Source organism: Triticum urartu, chromosome 3 (genome assembly GCF_003073215.2).
Source record: "Triticum urartu cultivar G1812 chromosome 3, Tu2.1, whole genome shotgun sequence".
In the NCBI taxonomy this organism is placed as follows: domain Eukaryota; kingdom Viridiplantae; phylum Streptophyta; class Magnoliopsida; order Poales; family Poaceae; genus Triticum; species Triticum urartu.
In genome coordinates this window covers 112,564,734-112,585,015 of record NC_053024.1, presented here as the reverse complement: position 1 = coordinate 112,585,015, position 20,282 = coordinate 112,564,734, and the positions used below count along the sequence as shown (strand labels likewise).

Genomic DNA, 20,282 nt, shown 5'->3' with positions numbered 1-20,282 from the left:
TATAAAAGCATTTAGATCACTACTAAAAGCAACGCTCTCTTATAGTATGTTTTACGGAGGGAGTATAAAATATGATCATAGATAGAAAAATCCGCTTTGTAGCGTGTTTCGACGTTACCAAAATGTTGAACAAAGCACCAGATGTCCAGATCCACCGCATAGCAAATGTCAATGTGCGAAGCGACGACCACTTTCCCCAAGGGAGAAAAATTGCCCCCAGGTTGGCCGAGGCCTCCAAAACAAGAAAGAAGTATCCAGCAAACACCCACCTCGCAGCGAAGCATTCCAAGAAAAACAGTAGCCGCTGTCCTCCGGTCGCCGTCAGAAAATACCCCTCGATCTCCGGCCATCTTCTTCCCCCGTCGTCCCCGCCGACGAAGTACCAGCCATGGCATCTCCTTCCTCCTCCTCCGCCTCCTGCTCCTACTACTCGTGCCCCGCGCCCCACCACCCGCGCTTCCGGCGATCCCTCCGGCGGCCGCCTCTCCCGCGGGTGCGCCCCTCCTCGACGCCGTCCTCCCGCCGACCCTCCGCCGTGCAGGTGAGCTCCTAGATCTCTCGATCCGCCCCCATTCCTCGTAGAGCTTGTTTTTCGCCTCGTTATTGCCGCCGTATTCATCGAAGCGTAGGCGACAGGTGATCTCCACCAGCTGCCATTTTTCAGATTTTTAGTTCCAAATGGTCAGGCCGTTGGTTGTTGCAGTAGCCGGTAGTCGCATGCTGATACTGCTGCGCGTTTCAGTTCAAACTAACATACGCCACCAAATGATTCACAAGATGGACGTGCGGTGGAACTGATCTCGCTGCTATTACCCTTCTTCAGGAGTCCCAGTTCGGAAGCATCCCATCCAGACCCACACGTAGGCGTGGTTCCATTCAAATCCCCACATCATTTGATGATGTACTGTGCTGTTTCTCTTCTTCAAATTCAGGTAGCAGTGCTGCACCACGAATTGGATTGTTTTACCAGTTGCAGTGACTTGGTGTAGGATCTGGGGGATTTCTCGCTGGTGCATCATGACGACGAGGATGATGCATTTGGTGTTGTTCTGTATTCAAGTGAGAGTGATTGGAGCGACGATGAGGTTGTGTTAACTCAAATTGGGGATGTTGAGTTGCCAACGATGATGACCGAGAGGCGCTTCAAGGCGGCAGAGGGTGCGATAACCATTGCTGCCCATAGGCTCGCCACCATTGGGAAAGGGCAAAGGAAGAGCAGGTAAATTATCTAGCTTTTCAGATCACAAGTGGAATACAAACAACTGTAGCTCATTCAAGTAGCTCTACAGCGATAAGTCATATACCATCATGATAATATGGCTAGGTGTCGGCATTGTATTACAACGAGTTGTATTGTATATTGTGTAATTTTCCGGCGAACATCACACACTTAACGAATATGCTGTTGTATAGTATAGTGTGTAATTTTCCAGGAATAATACACACTTAGCTGTGGAGTAATAATGGTAATATATTAAGATCATATGTGATGACCTTCCAGATTAATATTGTGCTAGAAAGGTTATGTAATTCTTATTCTTCACGGTCAACTGAACACAAAGGCTGCCGAACCAATAAGAACAGATAGGCTCTTAGAAATGTGTTTGCTAGTTTCTGAGTTCTGACTAAAGTTTCTTACATCAATTCCCAGAACTCGACAAGGGCTGATGAATAATGTTGGGCTGATTGCTTTCCTAGCAGTGCAACTTTTGTTTGTCGACTGGTGTTCGTGGTGGATTGTTAGGCTACCTCTGGACTCATTTTATTTGACACGCCCTTTTTTAATATCAGCAGTTCTATCCACATTAGCTGGATTTATTTTTGCACCCATTGCTGATAGAATGAAGATTCATCATTTCCGGAGGAGAGGGAAGCCTATATCTCCATCCAACGGAAAACCAACCCCAGCAATGGGAGGACTGTTCTTCGTTCCGATTGGTATTTTGGTTGCAAGAAGAAATGTTGGTTCAAACTCAAGTGGAGTAAATGGAGCAGCTATAATAACCATCATATTTGCAGTAGTTGGGTTACTTGACGATATTTCAAACCTTGTCATGGATCGCAATCATAAAATACCTCAGTGGATAAGATTTTTGGTTCAGGTAAGTGATGCTTTTGTCAAATTATGATAGGGTGCCCTTTACATGTTACAGTAAATGCAACTTAGAAGTAATCTCGTATTCCTTGCAGACTGCTGCTGGTATCTACTTCTTTATCTGGCTGGGTTCTGCAAATATTTCAACACCATACAACATGTAAGCATCATTGCAACTGATGTGTGCCTTGAAGCTGGGTCAGTTTGATTTAGTGCTTGATCAGTTATGCTATCTTGTGATTGTGGTTGGTTTTTGAGTTGGTGTTCTTAACATGAAAAGCAAAATCTTTCTTAATTGCCTAAAGGATTGTCACAGAGTACAGCCCAAGGATCATACATCATTTTATCTGTGGGCTGCGGCCTCCAATGGTGTCACTTTATCTTAGTGCGTACTTACACAACTAATGTTGGTTTTTGAACTCACGTTGGTAACTAGTACCAATGTTTACCTGTTAATTTTAGAGTGGATGGTGCTTTCCTGATTATACTTTGAAGATGTCTAAATTCCTACATCATATCTTGGTATACTGGGCACATTATATGACCCTTAATTCTCTGATCACGCGTTACAGGAAAAGATATAAAAAATATCACAGTTTAATATTTAGGTTGACTGTCTCAACTTTACTGATTCTACTTTGTTCATGAAGGAAATTCATTGTTCCTCTGCCTCCGTCATTTGGTCTTGCATTCATGGGGAAAGTTTATCTGGTTCTGGCTACAGTATGTTCTCTTTCCATGGGTACTGGAGTAACATTGGTTGATGGTCTTGATGGTTTGGCTGGTGGTGTTGCTGCTTTGGCACTCGTTGGATTGTCTGTTGCCGCTCTTCCAATTTGCTCGGGTACTTTGTTATTTCTGCCTATTAACATGTTTTCTCAAAGTTGTAATCCCGCATCGTAATTAATTCCTTATAGCATACTAGTTTTTGCTCCTGTCATCATTTTTTCGATAAAGGGTGACAAACCTATTTTATACATGACATCACGTAATGGTCTATTGTACCCATTTAATTTGTTCTGGAGCTTTTCATGCATCTATGCTCCACTTGCTGAAAAGGGTTCAACGCAGTGTTTTTAAGTTTGGAAAAAAATGTTATGTTAGTCATTAGTCAGGGTAGATGGTGTATCGGAACTGAATTCCATAGTATGATGCAAAGGGGTCACCTAAATGGATACCTCCCTGTTGACTTCTTCGAATTCATCTTCATGATCTTCTACTTTTTGTTAAATCTAATGAGGTCTTGTGTGAATCAATTATTCACAATTGTTGCAGAGCTGAGTGTTTTTGGAGCATCTATGTCAGGTGCTTGCACTGGCTTTCTTTTACATAACAGATATAGGGCCTCAATAGTTATGGGTCGAGTTGGCTCTTTTGCACTTGGAGGAGCACTTGCTACAATTGCAGCATGTAGTGGAATGTTCATTCCTATGTTAATTGCATGCAGCGTCTTCTTTCTCGAGCTGCTTGTGGTAATATTGCAGGTATAGTACTGTTTGTATTTATCGTTTTACCTCAATAATTATGATATATGCTTACTGTTGACACCCTTTAGTTACTGTTATACATCATTTGCATGTGCAGTGAGCATGAGTTGAATTATGATATTTATTTACTTTCCAGTGGATAGTGGTTAAACATGGAGCAGTTGATCACTGGATCATTCTGTCTCTGTCAATTGTGTGACTATGCTTTACACCTTTTATCACGATCCCGTGTCTAGTCATAATCGACATTTGCTATGATTCTGCAGCACTAAACCCTCTAGTTCATGTTATCCTCTATCCCTTCGTGGCCCGGAGTCATGAGCCCTATGTGCTAGTTCATTGTGCTTGTTGTACTGAACAAGGGCCTTCTGTGAAGCCCTTTTGGTATTATTGGCAATTGGCATGCATTACTCTGCGACTTAACTATCAGTTTGTGAGCAATGAGACATCGCATAGAAACATATCTAGCTAGACTTATTTTTTGCTTCAGGATCCTTTACTGATTATCCTAGTTTATTCACAGTTCATAAAAAGTTTCAGTTACTAATTATTTCTACGACGCATTGTGTCTATATGTCTGCTAATCGTTTTCATCCTCCAGTCCTGTAAGAACACAAAATAGTGCAATGTGCACTATATTTCTCTGTCTAATGGTGGCATTTCAGCTGATAAGATCATAATGTATCGTCATGTCCCATTTCTGTCTCAGGTTCCTTTGAGCATGACTCTGAAGCACATCCATGGGACAAACAGATCTTTCCAGCGAATTCTTCCCTCGCATTACTATCTTAGACTGTGGGGCATAAAGGAGCCTTATATCGTGGCGGGTGCATACATCATGACATGCTTCTTAACTGTGTTGGCAGGATACCTTGGTCTCGTCTCAGCGTAAATAGAAAGCATAGGTTACCATTCATTCATTGCTTCTATTTCATTTCTGTAGTGCACTTCTAGAATGGTAGATGCTTCAGGCTTCAGCATGCCCGAGCGTAAGGTTCACTGATATACTACAGATTTACAGAATTTTGCGTGTGGAGTTTCTAGGACACCTCAAATGAAGTCGTGCAGTGTAGTACCATGGGTTGTTGTATCCTCTTCCTCGCAGAAAGCTGTACTCCCTCTGATCCAAAATAAATTTGAACTAAAACAACGACATTTATTTTGGATCGGAGGGAGTAGCATCTTTGTATACTGAAGTACTGAACTATTGCTTCAACTGACGTGTTGTTCATCTATCTTTTAATGTAACTCCACCTCCAGAGTATATTGCACATCTGATGGCTTATGCTTATGGCTTGATGGATGGGTACCCCTCTTGGGCCTGATGTTTCTACGCACGTCAGTGGTTTTTTTGGTTTATATGCTTGCTTGTGTCATAATGAGGCCGTGAAAGTAAATTTGTAATAAATGAAAAAGGCAAACACCAGGAAGACGGCACGAAGAGCATAGTGCAGAGAAGCCAAGAAGAACTGAAGAAGGCGCGCTGATGATCAAGCTGGTCATGGGGGAGGTGTACGCGAGAGGACATGGCTGGAACCCTATGGCAAGGAGGATTGCATGATTCGCTGTGCTTTTGGGAGACCTTTGGCATGCTGGCTGATCAGTGGCTCTGGGCTGTGCTTATTGTGTGTGGTATGTTGGTTGTGCTTCCAGTCTGAATGATGTGGTTTATTTTGCTTCGAGTAGCGAGTTGTTTCGGTTTGAAAAGGAAGATGATCCCCGGCCTCTGCATCTGGAAGAGTGTCTGCTTGAGTAGTGGCGGAGCCAGAGCCCGGCGACCCTGGGCAGTTGCCCGGGCTCGCTAGGACGCGCCAGCTACGATGGCCTCCATAGATCAAGGAAAAATCGTCAAACGCAATTGTGTTTTACCCGGCCAGCTGGGCTGGCTATGGCTACGTGTGGTGTGTAGTGGTACGATGAGAAGTAGGCCCACTGGCCTACCGGCCTAGCAAGCAGCCTGTTTCGCTGTTGCTTACTCGAGAAGACTAGAAGGACGTGTCTAAAAAAAAAGAGACTAAAAAGACAAGAAAAAAAGGACTAGCATGACCGTGATATTTTCTCAAAAAAAAAGGACGATGATTGGTCCATCGCTCCACCTCGCCACGATCTGCCTGTTCGGCTGTTCGACAGGCTTATTTGTGGGTTGAAATTTTGAGGTCAGTGTGGGGTGTTCGACAGACTTACTCGGGGTTTAAATTTTGAGTACCTCACTATAAATTAAATTTGTATACGACTATTTTTTTTTTGCGGGTGAAATAATGTATTACTCAACCATAAGGTCCATACAATCAATCACTGCAAACTCCAATGCCTCTGAAGGCCCCGAACCTATCTAAGTCATGGTTCTGCCTTTTAGACGAGCAAACTTAGCTAGACTATCACTAACCTTATTTTGACTACGATTGATATGAGTAATACAAGAATCACGAAGAGACATAAGGTAACGAATCTCCTTAGTGAGCGACGCGTAAACAGATCTGTCCACCTCCTGAGCCTTATCAGCTTCATTGCAACAATGGAATCCATCTCGATCATGATAGGTAGGACACTCCTCTGGATAGCAAATGACAAACCCTCCATGCAAGCACACAATTCAACTTCTAGGGCTTCGCGACATGAGAAAGCTGCCTACACGAAGAAAAAATTATAGAACCCTTGTCATCTCTCAGCACCATGCCAGCGCCTGCCGATCCATCATCTGCATACGAGCCATCAGTGCACAACTGCACCCAGCCGGCCTTGGGCGCAATCCACTTGGGATGGGCAACATTTGTTATCACATGTGACCGCCGGGGATGATTATCATATGTGATAAAAGATTTTCCCTTACTAGGATTGGAAGAGAGAACAGTTCTAATGCCAATAAGAGAGTCAAGGTAGCTCACCAAGAATCGTTTCGAAGTTTCCATAGGCGGTACATGCTTATGGTGGATGACCTCATTCCTGATGTACCACGCCCGCCAAAGCGTCATTAGCAACATGGAACGCTCAATTTCCGGCAGTGTCTCTAACACATGCAGCAGCCATTCTGTACCAGAATTATGCATGGATGTAATACACGGCAAGGTCCACACATCCGCCATTGTTTCCCATAAGATACGTGAGAAAGTGCACCGGCATAATGAGTGGAAACAGTCCTCAGTCTCTGTAGCACACAATGGACATAAATCAGTTGTTTCAAGGCCACATACATGCTTGTTTCTCCATGTTGGCAAAGAATCTGTAGCGACCCTCCAGGCAAAATTAATGTAGATTGTGATTTGGGACTTTGGTACTATTTTATATGTTGCATACCTGAATCAAGGTTTTTTTACCGGTCAGAATTTTTAGAAACCAACCGGATATTTTGTCGGACCCAGAATTTTTCATTACAAGCTCACATAGTGTGGAATAGAAGCCACATGCATAATTTAACACAAAATAGCTCCTAGCATGGCGGAAGTGTTTTCGATGTCACAAGATCGACTATGTCTTGCAAGTCTGATTTTTAATTTTAGTAGTGTTTAAAAAAATTATGACCGCGATGGGTTAGGGAGGACTCAAACCCGCGCATTAGGGAAAGGGTTGTTGGTGGAAGTGTTTGAACTCAAAAATCATTTTAATGCGTTCAGGTGAAAATGCCGAATTTTTGGGTTAAAAAAACAGTTCTTCTAGTGCCTATCAGGAAAAAACGGTATCAGGCAAAAAAAAAATTGATCCGAATACCCGGTTTTGATTTTTATATTATACACTCAGGATAAAATTTGCCTAGGCTTCACAAAATTTCTGACTACGCCGCAATGTTAGGACCATTTCGTTTCTTTCATTTGATTTCATGCTTTGTAGGAGTAAGACGCTGTGTTCGACAGTTTCTGTAATGAAAATCGACGAGGGAGCTCGTTGCTTAAAAAAAAGGAAGGCAGCAAAATCCCCTGAACACAAGCGTCGACAACAAACAACATGGTCAGTCTGGAGCATCATCGTCGCCTGTGAACACCATCAGCCAGCAGCGATGCGATGTTCAAAAAGCGCCCACCTCCCTGCTCAACCGAACGTCTCGGCCGCCACCTACACGAGCCTTCTATGCAGGGCCCGGTTACGGAACTCCTTTGCGGACGACAATTCACAGGACGATTGTTGGACGATGGCCGATCCAATGGTCCTCTTGTACACAGTGGACATGATGAAAGGCTCCGGCGATACATCGTGCACAAATCGTGCGAACACTGTCGTCTGTGTAGCATTGCTCGCCCGGTTATATCAATATCATAATGATAGGTCGAGAGTAGACGATCTGCACACGGAGACATCTGCACCCGCTTTTCAAAAATATACTTTTTACGTGTTTTGTAATGTTTAAAAATTCTAAAAAAATTATGCATACATATTGGCAAAGGTATGTCCACAGCACAAAGTTTTGTGTAAAAAAATATTTTTTTTGTCTCAGTAAAAAAGACAAATTTTACTACTTCTAAATAGCGTTTCATGGCATAAAATTGTCTTTTTTGCACAAGCTAAAAAAAGTTGTTTTTCTATGAAACTTTCTGCACACACATAGAATATGGAGATGTCTGCGCGTATCTTTTTTCAGAATTTTTAACATTGCAAAATGTGTTTTTTAAAGTGGATTCATATGTACCTGGATTTATTCATGCACTTCTCACAATAGGTCTCATTATTCAGCTCGACAGTGTGATGGTAGGTCGAGGTTCTGTTTGGAGTACGTCCGGAGAGCAGTGTTGATCTCATTCCTACTCCAATCGTCACACTGCTGTACATCTGGGCCAAGAGACCAGGAGGTAGGGCAAATGACACATGGAAGATTTGACAAGCGAAAAACAGGATAAGCTAAACTAGCGTGAGCAATGCCAAATTAGTGCCACTGTTGTGTGAGCTATCTTACTGTGACAATACAAAAGGTGTTTGTGTATCTGGCATGTCACCACGTGATAGACGTGGTTCACAATTCGAAAACATAAATCGTGTCTGCCATGTCTAGACGCGCACACATCCATCTCCCCCTTCCTGACCTATGGTGAGAGGCGTCTACAAGCCGTGGTCACCTAATTTGGGCCCTCGTACGTCCGCGAACGCGTCCGGAGGCATTCGTTGTAGGTCATCGGGCATATAGTATTTCTAGCACTCCATAGTCACATCTCTTATATGTCCAACCCTAAATTTATACAAAACAATGCAAATGACGTACCCTGCAAATCGCCGCCAGTACCGTCGTCGGAGAAATGAAAGAGGAGAGAAAGGATTCAGCGACGCGCGACGGTGTGGGGAGGGAGAGAAATGGGGGAGGATTGGGGAAAGAGTGAAGGGAAGACAAAGGAGAGGGGAGTCGTTCACGGCGCGGACCATTTTCCCAAACGATTTTTTTTGCTGACGTGGCTAGTTTCGGCTGCTCTAAGATTAGTGCCTCAATCCAGCGGATTCGAGGACATTTGCTCCCCAAACCCAAAGAAATGACGTCAAACTTATAGTGATTCCGTAAATCTAACCAACTAAACCCATTCCTATTTTTTGATTATTTCAGTGGATAAAACTTAAAAAAAACAATTTCAGTATTTTTTTCCTTATTCTTTCATTTATTCCTTCAGAATTCGGAGCTTAGTCCATTTCTCCATAGCTTCGACAGCAGCCGCGCATGAACTCCAGAGTGTACTTGCCTCGATGACTTTGATTGTGGCTACAAGTGAAAACCCGACGAAACCGCAAACGGAACCTTTAGGAGTAGGACACACGATTGATTGATTTGCACGGCGACGTACAAATGGATGGATTGCGGGCTTGGCGTGATCCAAATACATTTTTGAAAAGGCACTGGGCAATCGGCCGATCTGACGCGTCGTGTAATTGATAAATGGAGTGTCTCTTCTCTTTCCAGCATTCCTGTTGTATAGTATGCGTCACTTCTACTTTAAGAATTTGTGTTGTTCAGTAATGTTTCTGGTTTAGAGCATCTACTGCCGGACTTGCCAAATCCGACCCTTCAAAAGCCCATGGACGTGACCGGGCGTGTTCGCGGACAGTGATTGGTCATGTCTCATACTTGATGCTATGCATGCATTTGAGTCTTTCATATTTCATTTTCTAAATCCATACAAACCATGTAAAAGAAATCCTACGTACTACGCACGTCACGTTGGCTAAATAGGCTTCATTGTCGGAGATGTCCAAGACGTCAGTGTCGAACGCCGGGTAGATGGGCATGTAGAAGGGCTCCGGCTTCTCCTCCTCCTCCTCCTCTTCATCCATATACGCGAGCATCTCGTCGACTTCCGCAGCGTGCTCGGCCTCCGCCTCCTGCCAACGACGGCGTTGGCCTCCGCCTCCGATTCTGACCGAAGGGAATCGAGAATCGCCTGCTGCTCCGCCTGCAGATCCGCGTCCTCAGCGTCCCCCACATCCTCCTCGTCCTTCTCCTGCTCCGCGTCCTCCCCGACATCCTCCTCTTCCACCACCACCTCCAAGTCCTCCTCCGGATCCACCATGTCCGGAGGTAGCCTTGTGGCGATCCGGGCTTCACGTCTTGCCCAGATTTGCTCAAGAGCTGCAGTCAGCGCTCCGATGTTAAATATGGGTAGCTCCTTACCTGCCGGCGTGGGGCATGGCTACTAATGGTGGTTGTCGGTGTCAAAACCGGCGGATCTCGTGTAGGGGGTCCCAAACTATGCGTCTAAGGTAGATGGTAACAGGAGATAGGGGACACAATGTTTTACCCAGGTTCGGGCCCTCTCTATGGAGGTAATACCCTACATCCTGCTTGATTGATCTTGATGAATATGAGTATTACAAGACTTGATCTACCACGAGATCGTAATGGCTAAACCCTAGAGGTCTAGCTTGTATGGTTATGATAATGTCTCTCTCTCCGGACTAAGTTCTCCGGTTTATATAGACACCGGGAGGATCTAGGGTTACACAAGGTCGGTTACAAAGAAAGGAATCTACATATTCGGTCGCCAAGTTTGCCTTCCACGCAAGGAGAGTCCCATCCGGACACGGGTGCAGTCTTCGGTCTTCGTATCTTCACAGCCCATCAGTCCGGCCCATGGCTAACAGGCCGGACGCCCAAGGACCCCTTAGTCCAGGACTCCCTCAGTAGCCCCTGCTGACAACTTTCTGTAACATGACACTACATCTGTCCGGTCATAATTTCGAACCGTTTTTCGTCTACCGCTCCACGTTTCGAGACGCGGTCGCCATTGGCATGTCTTGTCAAAGCAGAGATCGTGTCCCATTATTACGGGATTCTCATCAATACGGGCGTGGGTAACCCAACCATGCCGTTTACACAGCCCTTGGGAGTAGGCGAATTTTAAGGCGAGTGGGGAGGCGTTCAATATTTATTGCCTTTATAAGGAGATAAGAATTTCTTTTCTTCACCCACGCCTTCTCTCTTCCTCTGCCCTTCCATTCTTGAGCTCCAGCGCCCAAGTTCTCATCTTTTCCGTCTCGAGAAAGCACTCAACCATGTCCGGATCTGGAGGTCAAGACAAGTGGATGGCCTCCTCCGTCCAAGAGGAGGACATTGCCGAGCTTCGGGCGGCCGGGTACCTGGCGAAGGGAATCGCTCATCGCCTTCCGGCCCAGGGACAAATCGTTTCCACACCGAAGCCCAACGAGAGGGTGGTATTCATCCCTCATTTTCTCCACGGGTTAGGGTTTCCACTCCACCCCTTCGTCCGCGGGCTAATGTTCTACTACGGGATAGACTTCCACGATCTATCCCCGAACTCCCTCCTCAACATCTCGGCGTTCTCGTGTGTGAGGCCTTCCTCCGCATCCAACCCCACTTCGGGCTGTGGCCCAAGGTCTTCAATGTGAAGCCGAAGGTGGTGGATGGCCAGCACGCGGAGTGCGTAGGCGCCATGGTGAGAAAGCTGGCCAATGTCTCCTGGCCGAAAGGCACTTTCGTGGAGACTGTAAAAGAATGGCGGAAACATTTGTTCTATATCGCAAAACCCCGCGGCACCACCTGGGCCGCAACTGCCGAATTCAACTATGGCGCTCCCATGCGACTCACCTCCTGGGTCGAGAAGGGCCCGAACTGGTGTTCGCCAGACGAGCTAACAACGCTGCAAACGCGCATTAAAAGCATGGTGGATAAAGATATCAAACTCGTCGATATAATCCAGGTGATGCTAGTTCGCCGGATTCTCCCATGCCAAAGCTGAAGCCGCCCTCTATGGGAGTTCAATCCGAAGAAGCACCATGCCCTGAAGAGGCTCTTCGAAACCACTCACGAAGATGCCTGGAGGTTGCTTTTTACTGGCAACGAAACACCGCCGGCCACAGATTCGGACCGCGGGCATGACATTAACCACCTCGCCAACGAGGTATGTTATTCTTACTGCATCCCTTACTTGCCTGTTTCAAGGATGATGTCTAAGCTTTTGTCGTCATCGTTTCTTCAGGACTGGATGGAGAGGGCGAAGCGGATCCAATGTCCGGATCCGCTGCCTGAAGAACCAGTTATCCCGCGTTTAGCAAAGATGCTGGTGCCGGCGCCCTACAAGGCACCGAAGAAGAAGGCCATAGGGAAGGCCAAGGGGGTCCGGAGTGGCCCTCGCCGCAAGGGTGCTTCGGACGCAACGTCCGAAGACAAGACCCGCTCCTCCGCCGCCGAAGACGACAACGATGAGGAGGGGGAAGAGAACAACCCTCCCCCTGATGAGGGGAGGAAGAAGAGGGCGGCTTCCATAAATCTGGAGGCGGAGACGTCCAAGAAAGGAAAAAGCTCCCTTGCGGATAACTCCGCATGGGACGTTGACAGCAGTCCAGAGCAACGCCTCCGCACTAAGCCGTGGGCCACATCGTAAGTGCTAAGACTTATATCCGCCCATTAAGTTTCTCCTCCTCATTGTATTGACATGATTGGTTATGTTATTGTAGTCTGGCCCACAACAGCTCCCCGCGATCCTCGTCAGGAGGTTCACTGGATTCCAAGGCGATGGCCAGCGAGTCACCGCTAGCCGCTCACTCCCCCAAGGCCAAGGACGATGCGGAGGTGCTGTCCCGAAGGACCGTTCCAGGCGGGGGAGAGGCTTAGGAGGCGCCAGAAGGCGAAACCCCCGTCGCCGGACACCAGGGGGAATCAATCCCCATGGAGACTGGTGGGGAGGGCCGTATTCAGTTCGGCCCTCAGCCGGACTCGATTCCGGAGACCGATGCGGCTCCGAAATCTAGCACGCAACCTCCTTCAAAAGAAGGGGGGATGCCTATTCTGCCGGTGACCCCTGTCCAACCAGGGGCACCGAATAATCTGCTAGAAGCGCTGTGAGGCGCTTCCATTGTGGATGAGCACCAAATCCTTATGGGCACGGTAATTGAAAGGGTTCAGTCCGCCAAGAGCGAACTAACCGAAGCCTGCAACAGCCTGCTAATAGGTTTTGAGGTAAGCGGCAGCAAAAAGGAGAAAATCCCAATATAGACAGTAGCCCCTGAGACACTGTCTGGTGTTCGGAAAGAAAAAACCGGATAAAGGATCAATCTCCTATTGTAGGAAACTAACTAAATTTGTCTGAAATGTATGCACATGCGTCGTTGTTGGACGCAGCCTTGCATACTGCCGAAGTCTCCGGACTGAAGCAGAAACTGGCGGAGGCCGAGGAGGAGCTGGGCCAGGTGAAGAGGTAGCTCCAGGAAAAACAGGGTAGGTAATAACCTTTTATGTATTCAAAAAAGGTAAAATGATATGCAGTGACCGAAATGCCATGATGTGTATAGAGGTGACGACCAAGGTCGAGGCCCTGAAAAAGGCCCTGGCCGAAGCCGAAGGGAAGGCTGTCAAGGAGCAGGCCGCCCGTAAAAAGCTCAAGGTCCGAGTCAATGAGGTTCAACAGGAGCTCCAAGACGCGGTGCGGAAGTGCGAGACCTTGGAGCGCGATGTGTCGGTTCAAGAAGCCGAACTCGCCAAGGCTTGTCAAAGTGCGGAGGTAGCCCGGAATGAGGCCCAGGCCGCCCTCCAGGAAATCCAGGAGGCCAGGAAGATTGCGGCGGGTAACTCATTCAATATGCAAAGCAAGAATGTGAAGATGAAATATCGTTTACTAACCCGGATTCGGAGTTCTCCAAGGGCTTTTGCTGATCTGCCACGCAGTGTCACCGACGCCGCGGAGTTCTTCCAAGCCGGAGAAGGGAGTTCCATGAAGAAGTTGTTCTGGTCGTAATATCTCGCGCCAGAACATCCGGTGCCCTTCGGCGATCAGCTGAAACAGCTGGTCGAACTGCACAAGGTGGCCGAATTGGCCATGAAGGACATGATAATCCGAATGTGGCCAGCCGAAGCTATACCCAGCAGCTATTTCGGCCTCGTGAAGAAGCTGGTGGATGCCTGTCCGTGCCTGGACGTCATCAAGCGGTCCGTCTGCATCGAGGGCGCACGTCTGGCCTTCTCCTATTGTAAGGTCTGGTGGGCGAAGCTGGACGCTGTCAAGTTAGCGACCGAGGGGCCGCCAGAGGGCAAGGAGCACCGCACACCCGAGCGATACTTCGGCGATGTCTTGGAGGGGTCCCGCATTATTGCGGATCATTGTACGAAAGACACTGTCTTTGAATGAATGTATTTGAGCTCCCTCTACCTTGTATGATAAAACAAAGTGATTGTGCAATATAATGCTTGTTCTGTTTTTAAATTTTTACTTCCTGTGTGGCCGTGTTGTATGAAATCTGTGGGTTAACCAGTCATCGGATTCTGCCCCCATGTAGGTAGTACGGGGGTGTTCGGGATGGAATCTAAACAATCTTGATTCAATTAGATGGTCCTTGAAGGAGTTGTTTAGCGCAACGAGCCAGGCAACCAGACTAGAGTGCTATAAGCATCTGATCGGGAAGTACCAATCCTTCGCGTAATGCGGAAGAAATCTCCAACGATTTTGTAACCTCCGAATAGCTGACCGGCTCTCGCCGCATCATGACAGTCAGTTTCCGGCTTTCTCTACTGAGGTGCTCCTTTGGATAAACCAAGGCACACTTGCAGTAGTTCTCCCTTTACTACCTTAGCCAATATAGCGGAATGTAAGGTAGCAAGCATAGGAGCCGGGCAACCCAACTATTGACCAAAGACATGATTCTGAGGCAATGCATATAATGCTAAATTCGGGGTGCCAAACTATACTTATAAAAAGTGTTCGGACTTTTGTTGTCGTAATGAAGCCCCTGACAAACATCAAACGTACCAAAGTGTATGGGTGCTACATGATAGGGTTATCCACAAGGGAGCTGAGAGAAAAAAGAGAAAGAAAACAGGAAAGGTGCAAAGGTAAAAGGCTGGGGTCCTAAAGCTCCAGCCGCAAACTGTTTTCATTATAATTTAATTAGTATGTCAAGGCGCATTGATACAGGTAGTGCGATAAGTAGCAGGCTATTTAACATGCCTAAATCAAGGGAGAGCTGCATGTGGGTCCTGAAAAACAGATAGAGTTATCGTTAACGGAATCACCTAAAAAGTCCCCCATATGTCTGCGTTTCTCGTCACCTTGGTGTGTTTATCCTTCAAGAGGACCGATGACCAGACCACCAGATGGGGCCTGTGGGATTGAGACCTGAAAAGGAAACAAGTAAAAGTGAAAGTATGTGTGTATCCGATGTCGGTTGAGCCGTATTATGGACCACAAGCTAGCTATGCCTCCGTCGATACCCATGGGATTTTGAGTGCGTAATTATGTACGCGTGGCAAGAATGCCACCACTTTATCGGGACTGAGACGGAGGCCGGATTGCTAGTCGAGCTCCTGACGAGCCGAGCTCTCCTGCTGCAGAGTAGTTCAGACCCTCTTAACGGTGTCCGTGGGCTCGGCAGCCGAATTAAGGTTCTGCTTGAGAAGGCCGCTGTGTACTTCTGCTGCTAAGGCAGCTATGTGCTCTTCTGTACGTAGGGAGCGTTCCGTATTTTCGTTGACCGTTATGACGCCGCGTGGACCGGGCATCTTGAGCTTGAGATAAGCATAGTGTGGTACCGCGTTGAATCGAGCGAACGCAGTTCGTCCGAGCAGTGCGTGATAGCCGCTGCGGAGGGGGACGATATCGAAGATTAACTACTCACTTCGGAAGTTGTCCGAAGATCCGAATACAACCTCTTGTGTGATTGAGCTCATACAACGGGCTTCTACACCTGGTATGACTCCTTTGAAGGTAGTCCTGGTGGGCTTGATCCGTGATGGGTTAATGCCCATTTTTCGTGTTGTATCCTGATAGAGCAGATTGAGGCTGCTACCTCCGTCCATAAGGACGCGAGTCAGGTGGAACCCATCGATTATTGGGTCTACGACTAGTGCGGTGATAACCCACAAGTATAGGGGATCGCAACCGTTTTTGAGGGTAGAGTATTGAACTCAAATTTATTGATTCAACACAAGGGGAGCCAAAGAATATTCCCAAGTATTAGCAACTGAGTTGTCAATTCAACCACACCTGGAAACTTAATATGTGCAGCAAGGTATTTAGTAGCAAAGTAATATGATAGTAGTGGTAACGGTGGCAAAAGGTAACGGTAGCAAAAGTAATATTTTTGGGTTTTGTAGTGATTGTAACAATAGCAGCGGAAAAATAAATAAGCGAAGAACAATATATAGAAAAGCTCATAGGCATTGGATTGGTGATGGAGAATGATGCCAGATGCGATCGATCATGTAACAGTCATAACCTAGGGTGACACAGAACTAGCTCCAGTTCATCAATGTAATGTAGGCATGTATTCCGAATATAGTCATACGTGCTTATGGAAAAGAACTTGCATGACATCTTTTGTCCTACCCTCCCGTGGCAGCGGGGTCCTATTGGAAACTAAGGGATATTAAGGCCTCATTTTAATAGAGTACCGGACCAAAGCATTAACACATAGTGAATACATGAACTCCTCAAACTACGGTCATCACCAGTAAGTATCCCGATTATTGTCACTTCAGGGTTAACGGATCATAATACATAATAGGTGACTATAGACTTGCAAGATAGTGAAAGGATCGATATAGTTGACTAGAGGGGGGGTTGATACGTCTCCAACGTATCTATAATTTTTGATTGCTCCATGCTATATTATCTACTGTTTTGTACTATATTGGGCTTTATTTTCCACTTTTATATTATTTTTGGGACTAACCTATTAACCGGAGGCCCAACCCAGAATTGTTGTTTTTGCCTATTTCAGTGTTTCGGAGAAACATAATATCAAACGGAGTCCAAACGGAATAAAACCTTCGGGAACGTGATTTTCTCACCGAACGTGATCTAGGAGACTTGGACCCTACTCCAAGGAGTCAAATAGGAGGTCACGAGGTTGGGGGGCGCGCCCCCTGCCTCGTGGGCCCCTCGGTGCTCCACCGACGTACTTCTTCCTCCTATATATACATACGTACCCCAAACGATCAGAAGAGGAGCCAAAAACCTAATTCCTCCGCCGCAACTTTCTGTATCCATGAGATCCCTTCTTGGGGCCTGTTCCGGAGCTCCGCCGGAGAGGGCCGTCATCACGGAGGGCTTCTACATCATCATAGCCCCTCCGATAAAGTGTGAGTAGTTTACCTCAGACCTTTGGGTCCATAGTTAGTAGCTAGATGGCTTCTTCTCTCTCTTTGAATCTCAATACAAAGTTCTCCCCCTCTCTTGTGCAGATCTATTCGATGTAATCTTCTTTTTGCGGTGTGTTTGTTGAGACCGATGAATTGTGGGTTTATGATCAAGTCTATCTATGAATAATATTTGAATCTTCTCTCAATTCTTTTATGTATGATTGGTTATCTTTCCAAGTCTCTTCGAATTATCCGTTTGGTTTGGCCAACTAGATTGGTAGTTCTTGCCATGGGAGAAGTGCTTAGCTTTGGGTTCGATCTTGCGGTGTCCTTTCCCAGTGACAGAAGGGGCAGCAAGGCACGTATTGCATCATTGCCATCGAGGATAACAAGATGGGGTTTATTTCATATTGCTTGAATTTATCTCTCTACATCATGTCATCTTTCTTAAGGCATTACTCTATTTTTAACTTAATACTCTAGATGCATGCTGGATAGCGGTCGATGAGTGGAGTAATAGTAGTAGAAGCAGAATCATTTCGTTCTACTTGTCACGGACGTGATGCCTATATACATGATCATGCCTAGATATTCTCATAACTATGCTCAATTCTGTCAATTGCTCAACAATAATTTGTTCACCCACCGTAGAATACTTATGCTCTTGAGAGAAGCCACTAGTGAAACCTATGGCCCCCGCGTCTATTCTCATCATATCAATCTCCATCACTTTAATCTTGCTTTGCTTTTTTACTTTGCCTTTACTTTTCACTTTGTGAAAGTGCAACTATCCCTAGGTGGTTTTGGTAATTCGTAACAACATATAGCTCATTGAGCTAATGCTATTCCAAGATGATCATTTCAGGAAAGCTCAATGATTGGCATGGCATGGATGGTGAAAGTGGAACCCTCAAAATGCTAAGGACAAAGGATTGGCTCTAGCTCATATGCTCAAGACTCTTCATTTTACATTTTAGTGGTCTAAGATCACATTGACTCCATAGGAAAAGCCAATACTATCAAGGAGGGATGAGGTGTTGCTTAATGAGCCTCTTGCTTCATGTGCTTAATGATATGCTCCAAAATCCTCAGCTACTTTCCCATATCCACATTTGACCTAAACCCAAAGCCAAACTTGGCCCTACCGATTCTTTCAACCCAGCGCCACCGAGTTTCACTTGTCATAAGCCACTGCCAAACCCTAGCAAATCGGTTCTACCTATAGGGATCTCGGTCTCACCGAGATGGGATGGCAATTTCTCTGTTTCCTTTTCGTAACTTTTCGGTCTCACCGAAAGAGCGGATCGGTCCCACCGAGATTGCAATGCAAACTCTCTGTTTCCTTTTTGTAACTTTTCGGTCTCACCGAAAGAGCAAATCGGTCCCACCAAGTTTGCCTGACCAACCCTCTGGTTAGCTTATTACCAAATCGGTCTCACTGAGTTTGTGTAATCGGTCTCACCGAGATTACGTTATGCCCTAACCCTAACCATATCGGTCCTACCAAGTTGCATGTCAGTCCCACCGAAAATCTCTAACGGTCACTAGGTTTACTATTTCGGTCTGACCGAGTTTGTTGATTCGGTCCCACCGAGATTGATAAATTGTGTGTAATGGTTGGATTTTGTGTGGAGGCTATATATGCCCCTCCACCTCCTGTTCACTCGTGGAGAGATCCATCAGAACACATCTACACTTCCAACTCATATGTTCTGAGAGAGAACCACCTACTCATGTGTTGAGGCCAAGATATTCCATTCCTACCACATGAATCTTGATCTCTAGCCTTCCCCAAGTTGCTTTCCACTCAAATCTTCTTTCCACCAAATCCAAATCCTGTGAGAGAGAATTGAGTGTTGGGGAGACTATCATTTGAAGCACAAGAGCAAGGAGTTCATCATCAACACACCATTTGTTACTTCTTGGAGAGTGGTGTCTCCTAGATTGGCTAGGTGTCACTTGGGAGCCTCCGAAAAGATTGTGGAGTTGAACCAAGGAGTTTGTAAGGGCAAGTAGATTGCCTACTTCGTGAAGATCTACCGCTAGTGAGGCAAGTCCTTCGTGGGCGATGGCCATGGTGGGATAGACAAGGTTGCTTCTTCGTGGACCCTTCGTGGGTGGAGCCCTCCGTGGACTCGCGCAACCATTACCCTTCGTGGGTTGAAGTCTCCATCAACGTGGATGTAGGATAGCACCACCTATCCGAACCACGGGAAAAACATCCGTGTCTCCAATTGCGTTTGAATTCTCCAAACCCTTCCCTTTACATTCTTGCAAGTTGCATGCTTTACTTTCCGCTGCCAATATACTCTTTGCATGCTTGCTTGAATTGTGTGATGATTGCTTGACTTGTCCTAAAATAGCTAAAATCTGCCAAGAACTAAAATTAGGAAAAGGTTAAGTTTTTATTTGGTCAAGTAGTCTAATCACCCCCCTCTAGACATACTTTCGATCCTACAAGTGGTATCAGAGCTTTGGTCTCCATTTGCTTTGATTTCCATAGCTTTTGGTGGTCATAGCCTTGGTTTCACAACCTAGGAGAGTATGGCGTCTAGCGAGGGAAATTATCACCGCAGAGGTCCTTACTTTGATGGTACTAATTTTGCTAGTTGGAAGCATAAAATGAAAATGCATATTCTTGGACATAACCCTGCCGTTTGGGCTATTGTGTGTGTTGGTTTGCAAGGTGACTTCTTTGATGGGAGAGAACCAAACCGTGAAGCTACCGCGGATGAGTTGAAGATGTTGCAATACAATGCTCAAGCTTGTGATATTCTCTTCAATGGATTGTGCCCCGAAGAATTCAACAAAATCAGCCGTCTTGAGAATGCAAAGGAAATTTGGGACACTTTGATTGATATGCACGAAGGTACCAACTCCGTCAAGGAATCCAAATTGGATGTGCTTCAAAGTCAACTTGACAAGTTCAAAATGAAGGATGGTGAAGGTGTCGCTGAAATGTACTCTAGGCTTGCTCTCATCACAAATGAGATTGCCGGCTTAGGAAGTGAAGAGATGACCGATAGATTCATCATCAAGAAGATTCTAAGAGCCTTGGATGGAAAATATGATATCGTGTGCACATTGATCCAAATGATGCCCAATTACAAAGATCTCAAGCCAACGGAGGTAATTGGAAGAATTGTTGCTCATGAGATGTCACTTAAGGATAAAGAGGAACTTCACAACAAATCAAGTGGTGCCT

General features: G+C 46.1%; 1 protein-coding gene across 4 annotated transcripts; it reads left to right on the top strand.

Moving 5' to 3' along the window:
- The first annotated feature begins 211 nt into the window (after nt 1-211).
- LOC125543191 (phospho-N-acetylmuramoyl-pentapeptide-transferase homolog) lies at nt 212-4,817 on the top strand. Of its 4 annotated transcripts, XM_048706443.1 has the most exons (8): nt 215-541; nt 824-901; nt 990-1,219; nt 1,652-2,102; nt 2,191-2,255; nt 2,746-2,939; nt 3,371-3,579; nt 4,292-4,817. In XM_048706443.1, exons 1-8 carry the CDS (start codon nt 389-391, stop codon nt 4,472-4,474), a joined length of 1,563 nt encoding a protein of 520 aa, XP_048562400.1. In that variant the 5' UTR covers nt 215-388; the 3' UTR covers nt 4,475-4,817. The 4 variants fall into 4 exon arrangements, with proteins under 4 accessions (XP_048562402.1, XP_048562400.1, XP_048562404.1 ...); XM_048706445.1 differs by lacking the exon at nt 824-901 and having other exon boundaries at nt 212-541; XM_048706447.1 differs by lacking the exons at nt 215-541; nt 824-901 and having other exon boundaries at nt 1,081-1,219; nt 1,795-2,102.
- The last annotated feature ends 15,465 nt before the right edge of the window (nt 4,818-20,282 follow it).